Below are 22639 nucleotides of genomic sequence, written 5' to 3' on the forward strand. Positions count from 1 at the left end.
TCCCACTTTCAACTTGCTAGTTTCCTATCCTTGTTTTCTTTGGCTTATATTATTCATGCCTTGTGCACAAGTGCTTTCAATTTATGTTGGCTGTCTCTTCTGTCCAGGCTGTTGTTCTGATGCTGTTTAACGATGCCCAGAAGCTTACATTTCAAGATATAAAGGATTCAACTGGCATTGAGGATAAGGAGTTGAGAAGGACTCTTCAGTCCCTTGCATGCGGAAAAGTTCGTGTCCTTCAGAAGGTGGGCCGATTAGTTCAGAAATCAAATATTTTACTCTTTCCTGGGGCTTTTCTCCTTTGCTCTTAAGAGAAGTTGTTTTATGCAGTTTCCCAGAGGGAGAGAAGTGGAGGATGAACATTCCTTTGTGTTCAATGATGGATTTACTGCCCCTCTCTACCGTATAAAGGTAACTCCCGCTGCAATAAATATTTATGGAATGGCAATCAGAAGTGTGTGGAGCATGCGTACATATAGAATGCACTTTCTTAGCCACTTTGAGGCAATGTTAATGGTGGGATTGAATCCCATCCCAGATACGTAGAAGGTTCTAAAACTAACTTGATATGTTGGGGGTACAGGTAAATGCCATACAGATGAAAGAAACAGTGGAAGAGAACGCCAGTACGACCGAAAGAGTTTTCCAGGACCGCCAATATCAGGTTTAATCCAGCCCCTCCCCCTTCCTATCGACACAACATGTCGTCAATTTAAAAAAGTGTTTCATATGCATTTGGCAATTTCGGTGGTCAACGGTTTGTGTTGCAGGTTGATGCTGCCATTGTGCGGATAATGAAGACGAGGAAAATTCTGAGTCACACACTTTTGATAACTGAACTCTTCCAGCAGGTGAATAAGAATTCATTTTTCTTCGTATACATTTCTCTATTAGGTGACCTTGATACCTGCTGATGTTGGGAAGAAAGAAATAATTTGTTGTTGTTGTTGTAATGGAGAAATTTGAATGAGTCTCATAACTCTGTGGATGTATGGCTGAAAATGTGTATTTGTTTTGGTGATGACGCAGCTGAAATTCCCCATAAAACCAACGGACTTGAAGAAGAGGATTGAAAGCCTCATAGACAGGGAGTATCTGGAGAGGGACAAGAACAACCCTCAAATTTACAACTACCTTGCCTAAGCAAGCACCCCTCTTTAACTCTTTTACATTTTTATCTTTCTTTGTAGAGGTTTAAGGTTTAGCAATTTTGTTTTTTTGTTTTTGGGGTGGGAGGGTGGTTCAATCAGAGTCCCATCCCATGTCATCTTATCTCTTATGTACAGTAAAAATGGTAGCATAGATTTTGTCGTGTTGAAAGACTGTTATTAATAGTCGATTTATAATTGTAAATCATGTGTATTTTCTTGCCATCATCATAAGGTGCAAGGGCAGAGTACATGAAATAAGTGCGATAAAGCAGAAAACAAATTGAAGTCAAAACGGAACCACCACACCAATTTTGATTGATGCGGGTGGAGGTTGGGGTCACATTTAGGCTCTGTTTGGAACGGGAAAGGTGGTAATAATAATTCAACCCTTTGGAAGATATTTAAAAAGAAAATGAAAAAGGAGAAAGGGATTGAATTGAAGTGGACCAATAACAAATAATTCCCCTCCTTCCCTCTCTTCTCTAAAATTAAAAAAAAAAAAAAAAAAAAAAACCCATTTTTTTTTATTCTTTTTCATTTGTATTTAAATTCTCAAACAAAGAAAAAGAATTTTCATCCTTTCTACATTAAACATCCAAATGAAAATTCTTTCCCCTTTCTCTTTTTTATGCTTCCAAACATAACCTTAAATTTTCTGGGACCCTTTCTTCCTAACCGGTTTACTTGCGCAAATTAAATTACCAGCATAATGTCACCTCTCGTCTCCCATTGGTTAATATTACCAAAACTTATTTTTCATCTTAATCAAGAAACATAGGATTGGCGATGTTGATGTTGGTGTTGGGTAGTCAGTCTCAGTCGAATGCAATCCTGAGAATGATATGAAATGATCTTTTAAGTGATGTTCTTACTGATTCTTGTTTCAGTAATGGGGTTGACGCAGATGCTTATTGATTCTTGACATGAGCCCTATTCGATAGAAGACAACAACGATGCCCATTGCCGATTATCTTTTGCTTCAGTCTCTGCGATGGATGGACTATTATTTCAGCAAGCCACATGCATTGCCACACTTTGAAGAAAGAAAATTGCTATTTGCACATTCTTGTTAACACCCGTATTAATACTTCATTAATCAACAAATAACTATTGATACAACCACAACACATACACAAAATATAGTAATTCTTTTAAATATAGTAATCAGATGTGTGTCACAGCCCAGCTCAGCTCAATCTTCCAAATCATTTTATTCACTTCCATTGCCACAAACAAACAACAATTACAACTCCACCCCACTCCACAACGCTGGCACATTCAACATTCAGACGATTTCTTCTTTACCAAACAACTAGTCTAGCGTTTGTTTACCACAGGCTGCTTCTTGTCGTCTGGATGAAAAGTGGTCTAAAATATTTTCTCAGTAATGAAATTCGAAGGAAGGGAATGATATTAATGAACAAATAACTATTGATATTCTTCTAATAGAAAGATGGATTGTTTATTAACTCAAGAGCACACTGTAAGAGATATAAGCATGCCCTTTTGCAAGTTCACAAAACATTTAGATCCATAATGTACAGATACATGGACCTCAAATTGGATTTTCTCAGAAAACACAAACAAACACCGACTCAGAAACATCAACAGAAATCGATGAACGCAGCGCTACAACGCCCAGATTTAACACAAACCAAGAAAACCCATTTCATTCTTTTCTCGTTTCCTCGTTCCTTCTGCCAGGGAAAATAAAGAAATTATATACATATATATATAAGTAAATAAATATTGGAGATGAGGCCAGAGATAGATACCGAAGAGCCCAGAAAGTTCAGGCGGGTTTGACGATGAGATTGGGGGCCGAAGAGGCGTCGGCAGGAAGATTCGGATTTGGATTCAAAGGGGCACGAATGGTGGCGTCATCGTCGGGATCGTAATCGGGGTTGAGATTGCGATCGATGGCTTCGCGGCCCTTCTCCAGGCAGGGCTTGCAAGCGATCTCCATGGTTGCCCATCCGAGCAACAATCCTGCTATCGCTATCAATGCTGTTGTCACCGCCCCCATCTCTCTCTCTCTCTCTCTCTCTCTCTCTCTATATATATATATATATATCGCTCTGTGTGTGTGTGTACAGTAGTGAATTGTCCTCCTCTGCTTCTGTGTCGGAGGAGGCGATTGAGGGTGAAAATGAAAATGGGAAAGTCAGATGGTCCGTTCTGAAGAGGAAGAGGAAGAGGAAGAAGAAGAAGAAGAAGAAGAAGAGGAAGAGGAAGATAATTATTATTGGAATAACATTATTATTAACTCTAGAATTATGGTGTCATTGGGTTGTACTCCTCAATTAGGCCTTTGGAAAATTAGAGGGTGGGCTTGGATGGAAGACATCGATGGCCCAAATTGGTCAAAACAATTCACAATGGGCTTAACTTGTTCTCATACAGGTTTAGTGCTCTTAAGCCTTAGGTTAAGAGCCCGTTTGGCTTAGGGGCTTTAATTGGAGTTGTTTAAAAGCTCTGTTAAAATTTGTGAATAAAATGTACTTTATTTTGTCAGTTATGTACTTGATTAAAAAAAATATTATAAGCCGTCAGATATTGCCCAGAGATCCAAAAAAAAAAATAAAAAATTCTGACCTTTTTCTCTAATCATTCAGACAAAATTGACATAATTCCTTCTTCCATTTAATAGTATAAATTATTCACAGTGGCTGCATGAAGCAACATGAAATCTATATTTGATGTATTGTTGGGTAACATTGCATCTTGAGTGGTAATTGCAGCCCAAATTGAGAACCGTTAGAATGGACTAATTAATATGATTAGTCAGCCATTGACATGCTTAGTCTGCCCATATTATATATCCTGCAAGACATAGCTAAGTATTGAAAATAAGGATGAGTTGCTGCACTCTATAACCAATGTTGAAAATATCGATATCAAAAAATATATCGACGAAAATTGACGTAAAATTTATGGAAAGTACAAAAATTTAGTTAAAGACATAATATTTTTTTAATGAAACTTTTAGTAATGTTAAAATAATCATTTCTACAATTAAAAATCATATTATATCTAACAAGCAACAATTAAAAGGTATAAATATGGATATAATATATAGACGGGCTATATAAAAAATTGAAAAGATTCTATTAAAACTTTTTAATTAATTTGCATCACACAAGTCATGCAAATTTTAATATCAAAATGAAGTTCTAGGTAGTTTATACATAGTGTGGTTAGTATCTAGATTTATATAATATTGATATCATAACATATAATTTAAATAGTTTTGAATATAATCACGAACATGCCATGAATAAACTTCTTAATTTGTTTCTACCATTTGTCCATATATATATAAGGAATTATGTGTAAAGATCATTGGAGATCCCAAAACTCATGAATTCAAAAGTAGTTGAAATGTTATCTTCATTGGATGATGACATATCTAATTGCATTTAATGGATTCTCCTTATATAATCCTTATCGATAACCCTTATGCCTGGACCCCTAGCTCTACACCCATAGTCTTTATCTTATGTGCAATGAGTGTATTGTTCTCCATAAGTAAATGGGCTCAATGACAAACCTGTATCAGTATCATTTTTTTGAGTAAAAGCATAATTATTTCTCAGTTGTCATCATTATCGTCATCGTCGTCGTCATTATCGCCATCACTATTATCACCATCATTTGTCTTCATTATGAATTCCATTAATATAATCATCTTGATTGAAGCTAGTTGTGGACCTGCACACCTCTCCTCGCATTGTGATGTTACCAATGTTTTCATTACTAATTCCATCAATATAAAAATTACTTGTACCTACTCTCCTTGCATTTTCACGTTCCATGGGTCACCTCTACTACTACTTGAAACCTCTTTTGATAACACCTATTCAACATTAATTCCATATTCATGACCACTTGTAGCAATTTAGGGATTGGGGTTTCCTTCGTTATCATCAAGGTGTAGTGGACGAACACATTGAAAGAGTCATTCTTATCCTCTTCTCCTAGTTTCACTAAAATGTCCAAAAGATTCAAATACTTATTTTATTTATTTGATAAAAACTTAACAAATTCTTATTTGAAAAACTTAATTTTACTTTTTATTTATGAAAATTTAACTGACATTTCTTGAATATTTCTAAAAGTTTTCTCAATATTTTGTAAAATTTATACTATAAGTTTACAGAAAGGATATTTAACGAAAATATCACTGATATCTTCGGATATTTTGACGGATAAGAGATTACATCCCTTATCTATATCGAAACCCTTGATTTACGAAAATATTGACAAAAATATCACATAAATCACAGATATTTTAAACTATGATCTTAACATAATTAAACATTTGTATTGTCATTCATTCCCGTAGCCTTGCTGAAATATATAATATCACTTTCTGGTTTACAAAGAAAAAGTTCAATAAAGCTAACACTGCTACTGGTTTCGTGCTGATAAACTTTAAAACTTGCCAAACCTCATGATGTAATTAGGCTAATTAGGCTAGGCTAGCCAGGTAATTAAAAGTCAATTACTTCTAAAGCTTAAACAAAAACTAAGATGGCTTGTAATGTAATGTAATGTTGCAGCTATATTCATAAACTTGGACAAGTGCGAAGGCACAAAACCAAACAATAATATTAGCTAAATTGCAAAACTAGTCACTAAATTTTATACTAAACTACAAAAAGAAGATGGATGAACTTCAATTTATAACAAAAAAAAGTTATTAAATATTTTATTAAGATGCAAACATATCACTAAATTTTAATTTTATATATAATTTCATAACTATCATCAATTACTATTAAAAAAAACTAATGAAAAGTTAACGTGACTAACAACATATATAGGCCCATATATAATATTAAATTGTCACTCCATAAAAAGATTAGTAACCTTTTTGTATTTTAATATTTTTTTATATTTTAGTATAAAGTTAAGTGACTTTTCTGCACTTCAATACAAAGTTTAGTGACCATTTAATTCTTAGCTCGAGTTTAAATGAAGTGATATTTTAATATTATATATGAACCCACGTTGTTAGCCATATCAACATTCTATTAGTTTCTTTTAAGAGCAATTGACAATAATTATGGATTTGTATATAAAATTGAAGTATAATAATATTTTTGTATCTAAGTGCAAAGTTTAGTGGTCATTTTTGTAATTCAGCCTAATAATATTTGACCAGCTACTTTTATTATTATTAGTAGTAGTAGTAGTATTATATAGTTAAATTATGAAACTTCCCGCGTTAACCTCATCTTCCACTTTGTTACTTAATCTCTTTTAATTAAGAAGACAAAAACCATATAATTAACATGCATGCGTTAGCACTATATATATATATATATATATCAACCTTAAGTTTTTGAACAACATAGATAGCCGCATATTCTACTCCTTGCAACTTAGGAAAGCACAAAAGTCATCTATCTCTTGTCTCTTAATAATACACACAAACACGCACACGCACACGCACACATAGGATTCAATTGATAATTCAACGTGTATTCTCCACCTTCAATGGACCTCCGTGCTAATTGTAACGGATTCGTGGTATTATCTAACTTAAAATTATTAGAATAATTATTATTAAAATTAATATGGCAATATATTAAAAGTCTTGTCAAATTATTCAATGGAATTAAATATTATAATTATTACATATATAAGATGCTGGGGGATTTATATATAGCAGCTAGGTATAGATAGCTAGGGCTACAAGTATTGTATTTGTATTGGCTGGTGGCGCGAGTGAGGGCAAATATATTAATATTTGACCGATCAGAAGGAGAGCCCGCAGCCCGCTTTTAGTAGTAGTGTAGTATACTTTTGGGTTATTTTATTTGCCTTGCTTGGTGTAATGTCAATGGCCACTCACTGTTGAAGATAGACGAGAGGGTTATTGTAATTTGGGTACGCTTTTCCTTTCTTTATTTTGCTTATCCTAAAACTTGTGCAATCTTCCACTCAAAGTGGACCAAGTGAGAGTGGCCACTCTCTCTCTCTCTCTCGAGTGTTTGTACGTTTTTATGCAGGAGACGCTCACTACAAAGAGTGAGGAGGATTTGGTATGTGGGTGAGAGCATCACTCACCCAATCCCAGGGCTAGGAAAACCCAATGTCCTGTCTTCCTCCTCGATCCGATCATTTCATTCATTCTATTAATTTATTTTAATATTATAACAGAAAATGTTATCGGCGGTAAACAATCATGAGCTTCGACACAAACTCCCACACTATTTCTCAAGCTTTACAAATAGTATTTCATTTTATAATAAATGATGTTACATTCACCAATTAAATGAGAGTTTTAAGTGGGTGGTAGCAGAGGAATGTCTTCTTGTGACGTGACGGTGGTTGAGAAGCTAGGCCTAGGGGTGGGGAGTGACCAAAAAGAATGGGTCAGGTTTTTGCTCTCAGTTTTATCAACTCTAGTAGGCACTTGGTTAGATCGATTATACTTTTTGACAGATTCGGAATCGATTATGGATGCAAGGAGTTGAGTTCCACTCCAATTTTTTAAGAAAACTCTCTAAAAATGTATGGTTGAGGGACTTGTCGACGTGATAAGTTGACTGACTTAGCGTTGATGTGCCGTAGACATTCAAGAGGTACATGCATGACATACTTCTATATAGTAGGGTGCCAAATAAACGCAACTGTTTATATGAGATGAAAGCGAGTGGACGCATCCGTTCAAATGTGAAAATTGCAAATGAAGAGATATGTATCTTAACAAGAAGATACAATCTAGATTGCTAGGTCATGACCAAATCTAAAAGAATGTGATTTGAATATTCAGGTTAATTCGATTCAAATAATATGACATTTTATAATTAGATATTTAGAAATTATAAATATGAGTCCCTTAATTCCATTAACAAGGTTAGTATTGTGTTGTTTTAATTTTTTGAAGAAATATTATATCTTAAGAGGTAGACGTTAATTAATTTTTTAACACCATTGAAGATACAAAATTTATCTTAAGAAAATTTATTTCGGCGTACCTCACTTTAATTCAACGTTCTCTTTCCAAATGTTCTTTTATTATACAATTGTTTTTCAATTGCCCTTCATTATATTATTGATGTGCACATTTTTCTAGCCAAATTTCAATTTAAATCAACAGTTGGCTCAACACCCAAGTAGGATTTAACTATAGTAGAACCCTAACACTGTCTTTCTTTTTCTACACCTATGTATTCTTTGTAAACTCTAAAATGGTTTATATATTTTGAAATTATACCTTTGTATTTTTAACATATTTTCAAAATATATAATTGTCGACGTTCAATTTCAGTCGATCATGATTCATTTGGACCGCGGTGAGTGAATTCAAGATGCAAGGAAGAAGAACAAGATGAGAAGAAAACAAAAATATTTTCACGTGATTCGGGCAGAACGATACCTACTCTACAATCGTACCCTGATTATTCTTCCAAAGTGGTGGTATCTGATTATTATTTTTGTCCCTCCCTTGATGATATTTCTAACCCCCCTTTATAATGAGGAGCCTTTACAATTTGCATAAAATATAAAAATAAAAAGATTACATAATGAGGGACAAGCAGTCCTTATCTTCTGAATAAAGCTGGGAGTGGAGTCCTCATTACGAGGAGCATGATTTGCTTTTGGATAAAGTGAGTGGTCCATGTCATCTTTTCAGTAATGTCAGGCTTTTCAGTAACTTTGTTACCTATGCGAGCTGAAGGATTTAGGCCAGTGAGCAGAGCAGTTGGGCCAACAGACTGGGGGCTTTATCGGAGGCTCGCTGAATGGATCTCAGGGAGCTCGTCAGAGGTCTTGCCTGAGGCGGGTTAAGAGCTCGCACGGGTCCATGATATGAGCTCGGTATTTCAGCGATATGATAATATAGTTTTTGTAATTAAAAATACTATATATTATATATTTTATTAATTTTAGTGCATTTTGAAACTATATAATATATATATTTTTTGTAACTAAGAAAATATATACAATTTTGAAATTTAAATTCGAATTATAATATATTTAGAAAATATATTAAAATATAAACTTTTTAATACTCAATCAGATGTTATGCATTTAAGCTAAAGTGTAAATTTATACATATAAAATTATGAGTGAATAAAAAGTAAGTATATTAGATAAAAAAAAAAAGAAAGACAAACAAAATTAAGGGTGCGTTTGATAGAGGTGGAAAATGAGGGTGGAATTCAAATTTTATCTAAATTTTAAGAAATTCTATCAAACAGCTTTTCAATTCCATGGAATTCGAATTCCATCTTAGTTCGAAAAGTGAAGATTTTCTTTAAAATCAAGGAATTGAAATTCCACTCTCATTTTTCACATCTATTAAATGCACCCTAAGTATTAAATATAAACTCATGAAAGTAGGTGAAAGAGAAGTGAAGTTATTTATGAAATTGAAGAGTGATGAATATATAGTTTTTTTTTTGGCATTTTAAGAATGTGTGACATTTATTTGATAAATTTGTATTTAGATTGTTGTGATTTGAGTCATTTGTATAATTATTTTTTGTGTTTTAAAAATAATTTTACAAGTCATTGGTGATTTATTATCTTTTGTATCATTGATGGGAGGGAGGTTCCCAGTCCATTATATATCGACAGGTTCCACAGGGAAGCAGTCCTCGCCAATAAGGGCCTCATTAGTGATGGACTTTGTTAATCTTGTATTTTTAGTTAAATTTAGTCGTATTTGGTTTAATTAACATTTAACTAATAGTGTTAGCAAATTATTTACAATAATAAATTGTTACAATTTAAAATTTAATATTTTCAATAACCACATAAAAGACTGCGCTTCAAAGCCAGTACGAGAGAGAGAGAGAGAGAGAGAGAGGGCCTGGCCACCGGTCTTCAAACCCTGCAAATACATAATTAATTTAATTTAATTTAAAAGTCAAATGAAGGGAGACCCAAAGGAGATAAAAGAGAGTTCATTTTTCACTTCCAATGCAAACAAACAAACAATAAGAAAAGAAGGGAACAGAAAACCAGCTGAGCTTCGTTAATCACAACCTACATGCAGCTAATTAATTAAAAGCTACAAGCATGGCTTCTAACCTCGGAATTAAACCACAGTTCAGAAAGAAGAAGAAGAAGAAGATGAAATGAAAATTAAAAACAGAGAGCTAGCTCTTGTTAGGGTTAAAAGTTTCAATAGGAAGAGTCCGGGGATCTCTCTCCTCTGCAACGATCCCTCTGGTATAACTCTCCCCTGCTTATAATAAATCCAACTTTTAACACTAACAAGTAACAACCAACCTGCTCTCTCTCTCTCTCTCTCTCTCTCTCTCTCTCTATATATATATATATATATATCATACTTGGTTTGCTAAATCTTGTGAGCTTATGAATGTGCCATGAAAGCCATAGGGTACCCTTGAAGGAAGCTTTATTGTAGATTCTAACTGTAGATTCATGGCGTTTATGATCAGAAGCTCTGATTTTCCTGTCTTCTCATCGTGCACAAATGTCAGAATGTAGCCATCGTCTTCCCTCTCCGAATTGGGGCCTCTTGGCACGAAAAACGGCTCGCCGCCGTATCTTCTCTCGCCGTAGATGAATTTCTGGACTTGGCCAGTTGAGAGGTCAACTTTGGCGAACCCGGAAACCTTGGGCCATGGTTCGGCAATGGCGAGATAAGCGAACTTCGTCTTTCTGCCCAGTCTGTTTCTGTTCACCATCCCGGCTTCCATGTTCATTTGATCGGACTCGGAGGATGGGATGATCGGCCGGCGAGTGGACTTCCCGGACTTCAAGTTCAGCCTGATTTCGGTTAAGACGCTTTTCAGGTTCTCGTCACATTCATTGAAAATGGAGTCCGGCGGGGTCATGCACGATCCAATAACCACGATCTCGTCCGACTCCGGCTCCTCCCAAGCGTTCCAGAGGTGGAAGCAGAAGGTATCCGGCGACTCCACCCAGGTGATATCCGAAGCATTTCGAGCGTTTTTGGGCATAATTCCGAACCGCGACTTCTTGTTCTTGTCATAAATGACCGGCGACCCACCGGCGATCATCTCTTGGAGCTTGAAGACCACTTGTTGGTCTGGTATTACCACGTAATTCTCTGTGATCGCGAAGTCATGCATCATGGTCGGCACCTCCAATGGTATGTTGACGTCCGGGGACTTCATTCCGTCTGCAGAGAACCGGAAGTACTTGAGATACGGCTTCTTTACGACGTCGTAGCTGAGGGCGAAGAGCTCTCCGGTGACGGGGTCGAGCTTCGGGTGGGCTATCATAGTGGAGCGGAGCTGCTCTCGGAACTCGAACCGGCCGACGGTCTGGAGGTCGCCGGAGGGCGTGATGCGAACTTGGTAGGGGAGGTCGTCTTCCGACATGGCCAACAGCCGGCGGTTGAAGTAGACCAAGCCGGCGTTGGCCACTCCAATGCCGTGGCTATGGTCGAGGAGGCCAAATAAGCCTCGGGCATAGAAGAGGAGGAGCCGAGCAATACCGGAGTGGCCGTGGAGCTCGCCGATGGCTTTGGGAAACACCGGCCGGCCGAGCTCGCGCTCTTGCACCAGCCGGTTCGTCTCCGTAAACCGGCAAGCGTAGCTGACCGAATTAGCATTGTGGAAAGTCACGGCATGAACCATCCCATCGCCGTCGAAGAAGTGGTGGCCGGCCACGGGCTGGAACAGCGGGTTGGCGCCGTTGCGGACATACACGCCACGAATGCAGTCGGGTATGGGGTTGGTGACCGGAAGCTCATGCCTCACGGGCTGCTCCGGGACCGGAGCAAAGTTGCCGGCGATTTGGACACGTGGGTCGGCGGTTTTGGGAAGCGGCTGTCTGAGCTCACGTGACAGCAAGGCCGCCTCCACCATGTCCAAGGCCTTGGCCGCAGCACTTTGAAGTGGGTTCCAGTGAGCCGGAGCCGGAGGGGATTGAACAGGGGAATCAATAATGGAGACGTCCTCTCTGGTAACAGCCGGGAATTGAATTAGAGCGGGAGAAGAGTTCAAAGCACAGTAGAATTCGGCTCTGCTGAGGCCAAGGAGTTTCTTCTTCTTCTTGGTGGAAAAATGGGATTTTGAAGGGAAATTCAAATATTCACTCGGCTGAGAGATTAATTGAGCCCTGCAGCAGGCCCAACCACTGGGAATATTTGAAATACAATTAGCCATATATATATATATATGTATGGCTTAATTATATATATATATGGCTTAATTAAAGTTAATTAGGATGTGGATCTTCAGCAGGGGGGAAGAGCAAAGAGGGTAATGGAATGGAAGGAGTTGATTTGAAAGAGAGAAAGCAAGAGAGAGCGAGCGAGAGGAGTGTATGTAGTCTGGGGAGAGGACGGGAGGGAAAAGGGCCGTATAAATAGAGGGAGAGGGATGGTAGAATTGAGTGGGGCAAATTCTTGAGACATTTAAGATGACACCACGTGGTCGATTTGTGGAAGGAGCACTGAATATTATTAATCAATTTATTATATTTGATTGACATAATGCCCGTAATGTACTTCAACAGTAAAAAGATGATGAATGAAAATTGGTGGCAAGGAGTATGGATAAATAATAAGGTATATTTGGTTGGTTGTTGGGCTATTTATATAAACAACAGCAATATATTGGGTTTTTATTTTATTACATAGGGTAGGTTCAGTTATATGAATTCTAAATTTTTATATATTTTTATCTTTTATCATATGGTCATTATATATTAAATAATAATTAAGATTTTGTTACTTTAATGAATAATTTTAAAATAAATTATTGATTAAAATAATAATAAAATTATAGTCATATATGATATATCCCACCCACCTGAATATTTTTTTGGAGTATATTATGTAGGTAATGGATTACTTGTAGGGTTATGGACCTCCTTTTTATGATGTCTGACTCCGCGTATTTCCCTCTGAGATGGCCACACCCTCACCTGAAAGCCCCGCCTCCACGTGCCCCTTTCTGCTGCCTTTCGGCTATCAAATCTTAGTCACTTCTATAAAGTACGGTTGAATGAATATATATAGAGTAATTTATAATTAATTTAAAATAAATATATAAAATTATTTTTATTTATTTAAAAAAATTATTTAAATTAAATAAATTAATTCCACTTTATAATCACTTTTATATATAATAAATATTCTTAATAAAATTTTAAAATAAAAAATTCATATTACCCTTAATTTTATTTATCAAAATATTCTTGTCTTTTTCACAATATTTTTTTCTCAACATTTACGCTTTGACTTTTTTTATTATCGAAATCATCCAAACTCAACCATTCTTCTTACATTCAAAATTTTACTTGTTGAGTTATTCAACCTTCTTCATTAATCCCAGGTAAGACCTCATTGAAGTTACATTTACCAAGTTTCTTTGTCTCTGACAAACATTCTCAATTAATCTAAAGGTATCAATTATGATTTCTATTTGTTTTGTTTTTTAATTATTTTTGTGTTCACAATACTTATTAAGTTGTGTATAATGATTGTGATTGTGAGTAGAACATATTTTGATTAGATATCATTTCAAATTTGATTGATTTGCGTGAAAAAAAAATCAAAAGTGCACATCATACGTAATCGAGTTTAAATTTTTTTTATTATGTAAATCTAAATTTATATATCCTTATATATATGATTCTTATTTAATAATACTTGTCTAAATAATTTGATGTATTATTCAATATATATAATTGTTAATAAAATAATTTAAAATAATTTCATGTTATCATATTACTTAACAAAAATAATTTTAATTTTTTTAAAAAATAAATTAAAAATGAACACCTAAAAGCCAGCATTTGTGCCTAAATGTGTTATATTAAAATTTTTCAAAATTTTTAATAATTTTTTTAAAATTTTTGAGTGTGATTTTTAATTTTTTTTTATAAACTATATATAAAAAAAGATGATAGTTAAAATTAGAAGATAATATTAATAATAAGATTATTATTTTATAAGTTCAAAATCATGAATTTGAATTGCACAACTTGTCTCTTGAGGAAAAGAAAAGAAAATACAAATTTTAAAAAATAAATAAATCTTTTATACTTACTAACAATTAGGACCGGGTTTAATTGGAGAATTTAACCTGGTCTGACTTTAATAGCCTCATTAAACCCGGTATGGCTTACTGGCTTGTGTGTGTGTTCCATTGCATCCATGGTGATGGTGAGACTCATTTCTTCCTTTGAATATTGCAGCAATGGATGTAATGTCATTTGTCATCGTATAGAACAGAGAATGTAATGATAATAAGTACATAGGGGTAGTAAGATGTGTGTGGGGCCTATAAGAATATAACTTTTATTGAATTGGTTGAGATTGTTTACACAGTAACAGAAATTGATAAAACAAAGTACGATATTAACATTTATTTTGTAATGGAGCCCTCAAGCAGCCACCCGCGAAACTAATTGCCTATCAAGGACAATCATGATGTCAGGTTTATTATGTTCGATAAAAAAAGATATAAAGTGATGTATGTTGATACGATTTACAAAGATGCTAGAGTTTCTAACCTACATAGACAGCTGTGAAACTAATTGTCTTCATATAGTGGTGGTAATCAGGATTTAAATGTTTGATCCTACAGTGCATAATAACTCGCGTTCCCAGCGGTATTACCTAATTAGTATGAACATAAGTAAATTGCCTAGTCTGTTGGTCAACCATCTGTAGGAAAAAGAAAAAACAATTCACGTTGAGATTTAATTCAGATTCCATAATATCACTTAAAATTGTTAAAGAAACACTGTGCAATAGTGTGTATAAATTGTGTAATAGTGAGATGTAGGGGACAAGGCCCGACGTTAAGGGTTTCGTTCCTAACGATCACAACATAGCCATGGGGCTTCGTTCGCTTCGTCGAGAACAATGAAGCCCGATAGTCGTGCTTCGTCAGCAAACAAAACCCAACCATCGGGCTTTGCTAGCAAACGCAACCCGACCGTCAAGCTTCGTTCACGAACGCAACCCGACAAAGCTCGACGGTCGACGACGAAGCCGAATGGTCGGCGACCATGTCATTTTTGAAACCCACCAGGTTTCGTCACAAATCTACACCAAAATCGCACAACAAAATCTAAGCTCATTCAACGATGATGAGTTCGATGTCGATAGTAGTAAGAGACAGATGCTATCAGGTTTAGGGAAAATGTGTGAATGGTTTGTGGGGTTGAATGTGGGTGAGAGTATTTTAGTATTTGTATAGTCCTGTGAGTTTAAAGTGTTCAAGAATATTTTGGTATTTATTTTTTTAAGTAAAATGATGGTCAAATCTGGCAAAGTAGGTAAATCATGCAATTAGTTTCTTTGAGTTGTTAAAAATATTTTTTTTTAAAAAAAATAATTAAAATCAAATTTTATATTTAAGGGGTAGTTACTTTTTGCAATTTCCACGAATATATATCCACATACACATACATATACTTCTTTTGATAAGCACATTTCTATATATAAAGAAGTTGTAATCAATCCAAACAAAAGTTATACAAATAATATATGAATATATAAATTATACAAAAATTGTTGAGGGGGTGATTCTATCTAAATCTAATCATACTTCAATATACACACTACCATACCTATAACAATTAACCAAAAGTTTTGTAGTCTTGTGGCCTCTTTAACAGTCTGCCTAACAGTGAAATCAGATATGCACGGATATATAATGCCCCAAAATTGAAAGGTTCCTAATTTTAAAAATTTATAATTTATATATATTTTTTATTTTTAATAATAAATATTTTGTTAAAAAATTAAATATAAAACATAATAAACTTTTTTTTATCCTCTCTTCTCCATTCCCTAATTTTTTACCTGCTATTCCCAAATTTCAATTCCCATAATCCCATAAAACCCATTTTCCCTTTCTAATTTTTCCCTCCCTCCTCTCTTGTGCGTGCTTCGACGGTCACTGCACACAACACACTCATTTTTTGCTCCAGTCTTCAGCCTTCATTTCAGCATCTGCCATCTATGATTTGTGTTATTATATTGTGATTGTTGAGCTGACTCTATCTGTCCCTGGTAGCAAAGATGCTTCTCTCGCCAATGAGTCTATAGCCAGAGACGCATCCTCGAGCCCTGGCCGTGGCACCAGAAGGTCACATCCGTCGCCGGTGTAGCCGTTGTGGCAACAAGTTTCTTCTTCAGCTTTAATTTCTCGATTTGCTATTTTTTAGGCTTTCTATGTGTTATTGTGTGGATATTTTTTTGACTTTGATTTGTTGTGAAGTTGTGATTTGGTGTATTTCATTTTGGTTATTTAATACATTGATTCTAGTATATTAGTGTATAACCTATGCTATGTTTGTAAAAAGGTATATTATTTTTTTTTTATAAAAAAAATTAATACTCTTAAGAAGGCCTTAAATTTTTTTTTTGCCTAAGGCCCCAAATTCGTTGGGGCCAACTCTGCTCTTCAAGCCATAACGTGGTTCCCCCACTATTGAAAAAAGTTTGGAAGAGTTCGTTTGGCAAAAATGGTGTCATTTGATGTTTAAGTTAATAAGGGTAATTGAGAGGTTTAATGTTGATATAAGGTATTGGATGCCAAAGAGTGGATATAGATGGTGTTTGACAATCATTACTTAATTTAAAATTTTTCATCCTAGAGTCTTTTAAAAGCTATAAGGGGCAAATTTTTATTTTTGAAACTTAAAATCCCACATAAAAAGCTAAAATTGAGTAAGAGAAAGAAAAATATACCCTAAAACAAATTGAAAAATTCCAATAAATGTCCCTGTCTTCCTTATCAATTTTCTTCGCCATATTCATTTCATTACCTATCACCATCATTGCCGTCATCAACATCACCTTCTTCACGCCGTTCGCTTAAAATAGAAGAAGCAATAACAATGACCTATTACTTATTATTCTCTTCTCTAGGTTATAGGTCGTTGAATTTTGACGATCTAAAATCTATTATTTAGATTCTAGTGGATTGTTTGTAAGTGACAAGATCAATACCAATCACCATCAGTTGATAAGTTTTTTTTAGCTATTTATATATATATGCACTCAAAAGTTTATATATACACACACATATACATATATAAGTACATTTATATTGCCTCTTTATATAAAGTTTATACAAACATGTACATAAAATAACAGATATATTGTTTGGTATATAAAAAATTATTAACTAAAATCATAATATATGTTACACGTTTGTTACAAAGTATAATTAATTATATATTTTTATTATAATTAATTTTTAATGATTTTATTTATAAAAATAAAAATAACACGCTCCTTTAGTAATTTTATAACTTCTCACAACTTATAAGATTTTCTTTTACCAAACACAAATTTTTAACTTAAAAACGTATTTTTATCCAAACTCTTCATTAACTCAATTCACAATTCACTATATAACTTGAAGAATAAAAAATGCAGTTTTTTTTTTGTCAGCCTTACACTATGTTTGGGAACCATTTTATACTTACATCCTTGTATATTTTAAGTTTACTATGATAATTATAAAGAAATAAAATTATTATAACTCTCAAGTTACATATCAAGTAGTTAGATCATGATAAGTTAAGATTCGCATCAATAAGTCGTGAATTCGATTTCTTATCTTGTTCAATGTGCCAAAACTTTTACCTATTATTTATCTTTTCTATAGAAATCAACCAATAACACGAGCAATAGGAGACCGCTCTCAAGGAATAAAATTATTATATTATTTATATCAAATAATATAACATTTATTTGACATGAACATGTTAAAAAGAGATGTGGGCCCACCCTCTTTCCTGTAACATTAAAATGATTGTGGCCCCCACTCTCTTTCCCGTAACATCAAAAAGAGTGTGGGCCCCACTCTCCTCCCCCCTTATATACGCTACGTCAAAGAAACCCAACTCAAATAGCAGAAGAATACTCTCAGAAATAGGGCGTTACAACTGGCAGGGTGTTTCGATAAGCGGTGCCTCACGGAGGCACTTGCCAGTCGCCAGATCATCTGTGTGGGATGGGATGGGATGGGTGGTGGGGCCACAGTCAAATGAGGTCTGCTTAGGTGGCCTTTTGTCCACGTGACGCCTGTTGAATTCACATGTGTAGCAGATGTGGAATTTTGACATCATCAAAATTCATATTCCGAGCGTTATATAGATATGTGAAGGTGATATAACATTAATTAATTTGACAAAATCATTATATGTAGATACAGGAAGGATGAACAGGGATTGGTGGGTGGGTACTACTCTACTGGGTGGGGTGGTGCCATTGGTTGGGTGGGGCTATAATTCATCGTTGTCTTGTGTAGCTGCATTTACATCTCAGCTTTTAGCAGCATTCCAACACAGCATTGTCAAGGGCCATCTGCAAGGACAGATGAAAATGATGCCTGCGAATTTGACATGCATAGGGTATCGTTGTACGGCTTTTTTCCTTGGGAAGGATAGTTGCGGTTGAAGGAATTTAATTATAGAGAAGACAGTGAGTGACCTCACTGTCACTGGGAAATTAATCTTACAAGTTTTTCTTTCTTTTAATCATCAGGTGATAGTTTCAAATAATTAATAGTCGGGGTGGGGGTAAAGTTGTTCAAATATGGACCTCTCGTGGTTTGGTAATGATTTAATTAAGAAAGGTTGAGACATTTAGCCGTGGGACTGAAATTTCTTGCACCAAAATTTGAGCTATCAAAATGATTTATGTTTTTAATGCAGGAGCCCCCTCGATCGGCCAAATATTTGGGCTTCTCTTAGTGTCTTCTTTATTATTATTATTATTATTATTATTATTATTGTTGTGGAGATTAGGGTTATTTTGTATAAATATATTCTTATTAGATGAGATGTGACGTCGTTGTAATCATATATATATATATAAATATATTCTTTAAAAATAATAATGTCAGTCACTTGGTGCAATGGGGCTCACTCGTTCACCAGCAGCCAGCAGGCCTAACAAATTGAATGGTCAAGGGCAGCTTGCAATTTAAGGAAAAGAAATGGAAAAAGCTAAATTATCACCCATCACTAGGCTTAGTTATTATTTCTATCATCATCTTTATATATCTCAAAACTATATTCGTTCCAAACGTGTACCAAACCCACCTTCAGAACAGAACTAAACCCAAAAGAAGATCAGGGAGCAATTATAAAGACAACTTAAGTACAGCTTTTTGGAGTAGACCGTTTTTGGTGCCACCAATAATTGGTACATTGTCAGCATTTACGTACTTTTGCTATAATTTCACTGACTCCCCCTGCCATTGCATTTACCTTCAATTCTATAATTTTGATCACAAAGATTAAGGTCATTGAGGTACACCTAATTAATTACTAGAACTTTTAACCCACATTTATCTTATACAACAATTTAGCTAGGTTCCACATTTATCTTAATTTGAACATTTTTGATACCCAATGTCGAATGGTAGGAGTAGGTAAATGTGATTATTAATCATAAAATTTATTTATTTATTTATTTAAAAAATGTAGGAGATTAGGGTGACCTTGTATGTGTGAGCATCATAGGCCTTGATATATCCAATAGCCCCAAATTACTACAATTAATACAAGCAGGGACGCGATTTGGATGTGTGAGCATCATAGGCCTTGATATATATATATATATGTTCAATTTTGAATTTAGACACAAATTTAGTTGGAGACAGTAATCAATTCTATTAAACAATTTAGTAGCTGACTGGACAAACAAGTACATCAAAAAGAGACACAATATGTAGTTTGGCAGATGGATTTATCATAGTTAATTGCCCACAAGTAACAGAAATCGTCTATCTTCATATATATATATATATATATATAATAGCTTGAAATCTCGGATCAAATACAACTTAATTAATTAATATTCTTTATTTGCCTAAGCTTCGCACATCAACTCACTCAAATAATTAAAGGTAGTAAATTTAACAAATTAGCCTAAAATTTATTAAAATATCATCAATCATTTACGTGTTTTTGAAAAAGTCGTGCAGCTCTCTTACCATTAACAAACTAAGCAAATTAATTACTTTATCTCTATTTAAAATATTTTTTTCTTTCTCAACCCTTTTTGTCCTCTCTTCTTCGCTCATCTCTTTCTTTATCTCTTTCTTTTTTCACTTTTTTCATATTGTCAACGGTCACCGATGGTCAATGGTCGACAATTGTGTTTTCTTTTTTTTCCTTTTTCATCTCATTTTCTTTCATTCTCTTGCATTGTCGAGCATTGACATAGTTTGGGTTCACCCTCATATCGATATCTCAATCTATCTTTAATGATCTAAGGACGATATCAAATAAGGATTCTTCAAATCTATTAAGATTTTATATTTTTAAAATTTTTTGAATTTGAGATTTCATACCCAAAATGTTTATTTGTCATCCACAATGTATTGTCAAGACGTTGTCACTAATCAACTGTGCTTTATGTTTAATACTTTCTATAATTAGAATGGAAAGGGAGCATTTTGAGAATCTTGAAAAAATTAACAGCTTATTTGTTGACAACAAACAAAGGATAAGCCATACACATTTCTAACATTAAAAAAGAAATACTTATTATTTTTAAGAAACATACAAGTAATAATGTAATATAAACAAATCTAAAAAAACATTATCCAGCCGGACAAACTAGTAGTCTAGTATAGTATAGGTATAATTTGGTCAAGAAAGTTTGGATTGACTAGGACATGGGGACGTTACTTGTGGCATGGATTAGGAGCATTGAGCTGACAGACTGACCCAACCACACGTACAACTTGCATATATATATATATATATATAAAACTTTTTTTCGCTTATGTAATGTAAGTTAATTCGACGACGACAGCACCACTGACAGGGCAAGGAAAATGAAAGCTTTCTGGGTCGGCCCGCCCATCTATCTATCCATCCATCCATCTTCTTGCCATTTAGTTTGTAGGTGAATAACGATAACCAATCCGGATTTTTAGACTAAAATGTCAGATCTGAAGATGGGTTTTTCGGCTATTTAATTTATAAAAATTCGAATGAAATGCCACAGTCCTCCCTCTACATCCACTCGTAAAAAGATTGAGTGTGACACTTACAATCGCCGAGTGTGACAGACCACCAAGTGGGCTTCAGAGTGATCCGACAAATGTACGACGTCTCGTCCGATTAACGATGCATTGATGCTTGCCCTTCGCACAATAATAGTCACCGCAACTACCATGCATACACATAACATATATATAGTTTAGAGGTACAGTTTGATAGTCCTGACAACGTGTTTTAGAGTCTATTTTATCATGGTTAAAAGTGTTATTTCAGGATCAAAATTGAGGATCATTAGATTCTTTAATTTACCTTTTACACCAGGCTTAGTGGTGTGGGACGTTAACGAAGGGACATAAATCCCAACATATATATACATATATAATTTTAATCTCTTAAATATTATATTAATTAATTTATACCAAATAGAATTGATATAATAATTTAAATATAATGATGTAAAATTTATTTTATTATTATATTTTAAATAATTAAATAAATAAACTATACCGCATTATTATATTTAAATTATTACATTAATATTACTTAATATAAAATAAACAACATTATTTAAAAAATCAAAATTTTACATATATATATATATATATGACAAAGTAATAATTACCTCTATATATATTCATCTCTTTTCGAACGAATTAATCAAAACTTGATTGTCTTTTTAATAAATAAAAATTTTATTAATCTCAATTCGAAAACGTTTACATATTTAAGTTAGTCATTCCTCAAGCTCTAAGGATTATATTAGAAAACATAAACAATCAATAAAGATATACAAATACAAAAAGTACAATTCTTCTGATATCAAAATAAATGTAGAACTGTCATAAATTTTTTTTATCATCACTTTTTAAAAAATCGTCAGATAAAATAATTTTCCTAAGAATCATGTTGATTTTGATTATTTGTCAGTCTTATCTCTCTTCAATTCAACGATAGTTTAGTCATTACTCAATTAGAGAGAGAAAAAAAATTGATAAATTACGAGACCTTAACTAATTTGTCAAACAAAAGAGAAGGATAAAGAAAGAGGAGAAGAAAAAACGTGCGTAAGAATATTTTTATTATATTAATAATTTAAATAACAAAAAAATATAATTAAAGTTATAAAATTAAAATAGATGAGTATCATAATTTGCCGTACGTTTGTGTAGCCAATTAATAAGGGAAGTAAATTAACCAGCAAGTGCAGGTTAACAGGGTTAGTGGTTTCGAACAAAATTAATTGGCACATGCATGCAGTAGCTGCTATATAGCAAGCATTAGAGAAGGAATAATTTTATTTATTTGAATGAATATACACTACTTGTTAATTTGTTTCCACCACTGCCCTGAATCATGAGTAATTAATTTATCAAAACACTGTAGATTTTTAATATATAGGATTTGAGTGGATTATCGATCCATCTTCATGATCATCCATCAGCTAAAAGTTAGGTTTCCACAGTGCTTTTGTGGCCCACTACTTGCCCTAATATTTAAGAATCACATGGATACCACTCAATTAATAAAAATAAAGTGTA

General features: G+C 34.1%; 3 protein-coding genes across 3 annotated transcripts in view; 1 reads left to right on the forward strand and 2 right to left on the reverse strand.

Annotated features, from left to right (window-relative positions):
* The window catches only part of LOC127794971 (cullin-4-like), a 38929-nt gene extending 37492 nt beyond the window's left edge, over positions 1 to 1437 (forward strand). Inside the window, exons 13-17 of the mRNA XM_052326322.1 lie at positions 108 to 245; positions 331 to 411; positions 584 to 664; positions 771 to 851; positions 1030 to 1437. Coding sequence (XP_052182282.1) covers positions 108 to 245; positions 331 to 411; positions 584 to 664; positions 771 to 851; positions 1030 to 1143 — 495 coding nt within the window. The 3' untranslated portion in view covers positions 1144 to 1437. The remainder of the gene's footprint in view (positions 1 to 107; positions 246 to 330; positions 412 to 583; positions 665 to 770; positions 852 to 1029) is intronic.
* Positions 1438 to 2214: 777 nt separating this feature from the next.
* LOC127795242 (outer envelope membrane protein 7) lies at positions 2215 to 3355 on the reverse strand. The gene is made up of 2 exons (XM_052326795.1): positions 2927 to 3355; positions 2215 to 2848 (listed from the first exon to the last, which is right to left on the reverse strand). The coding sequence occupies exon 1, from the start codon at positions 3175 to 3177 to the stop codon at positions 2944 to 2946; it is 234 nt and encodes a 77-aa protein (XP_052182755.1). The 5' UTR covers positions 3178 to 3355; the 3' UTR covers positions 2215 to 2848; positions 2927 to 2943.
* A 6767-nt stretch (positions 3356 to 10122) lies between these two features.
* On the reverse strand, positions 10123 to 12441 carry LOC127793855 (9-cis-epoxycarotenoid dioxygenase NCED2, chloroplastic-like). The gene has a single exon (XM_052324609.1). It carries the CDS (start codon positions 12272 to 12274, stop codon positions 10460 to 10462), a length of 1815 nt encoding a protein of 604 aa, XP_052180569.1. The 5' UTR covers positions 12275 to 12441; the 3' UTR covers positions 10123 to 10459.
* Positions 12442 to 22639: the final 10198 nt, after the last annotated feature.

Source organism: Diospyros lotus, chromosome 2 (assembly GCF_014633365.1).
Source record: "Diospyros lotus cultivar Yz01 chromosome 2, ASM1463336v1, whole genome shotgun sequence".
Taxonomy (NCBI): Eukaryota; Viridiplantae; Streptophyta; class Magnoliopsida; order Ericales; family Ebenaceae; genus Diospyros; species Diospyros lotus.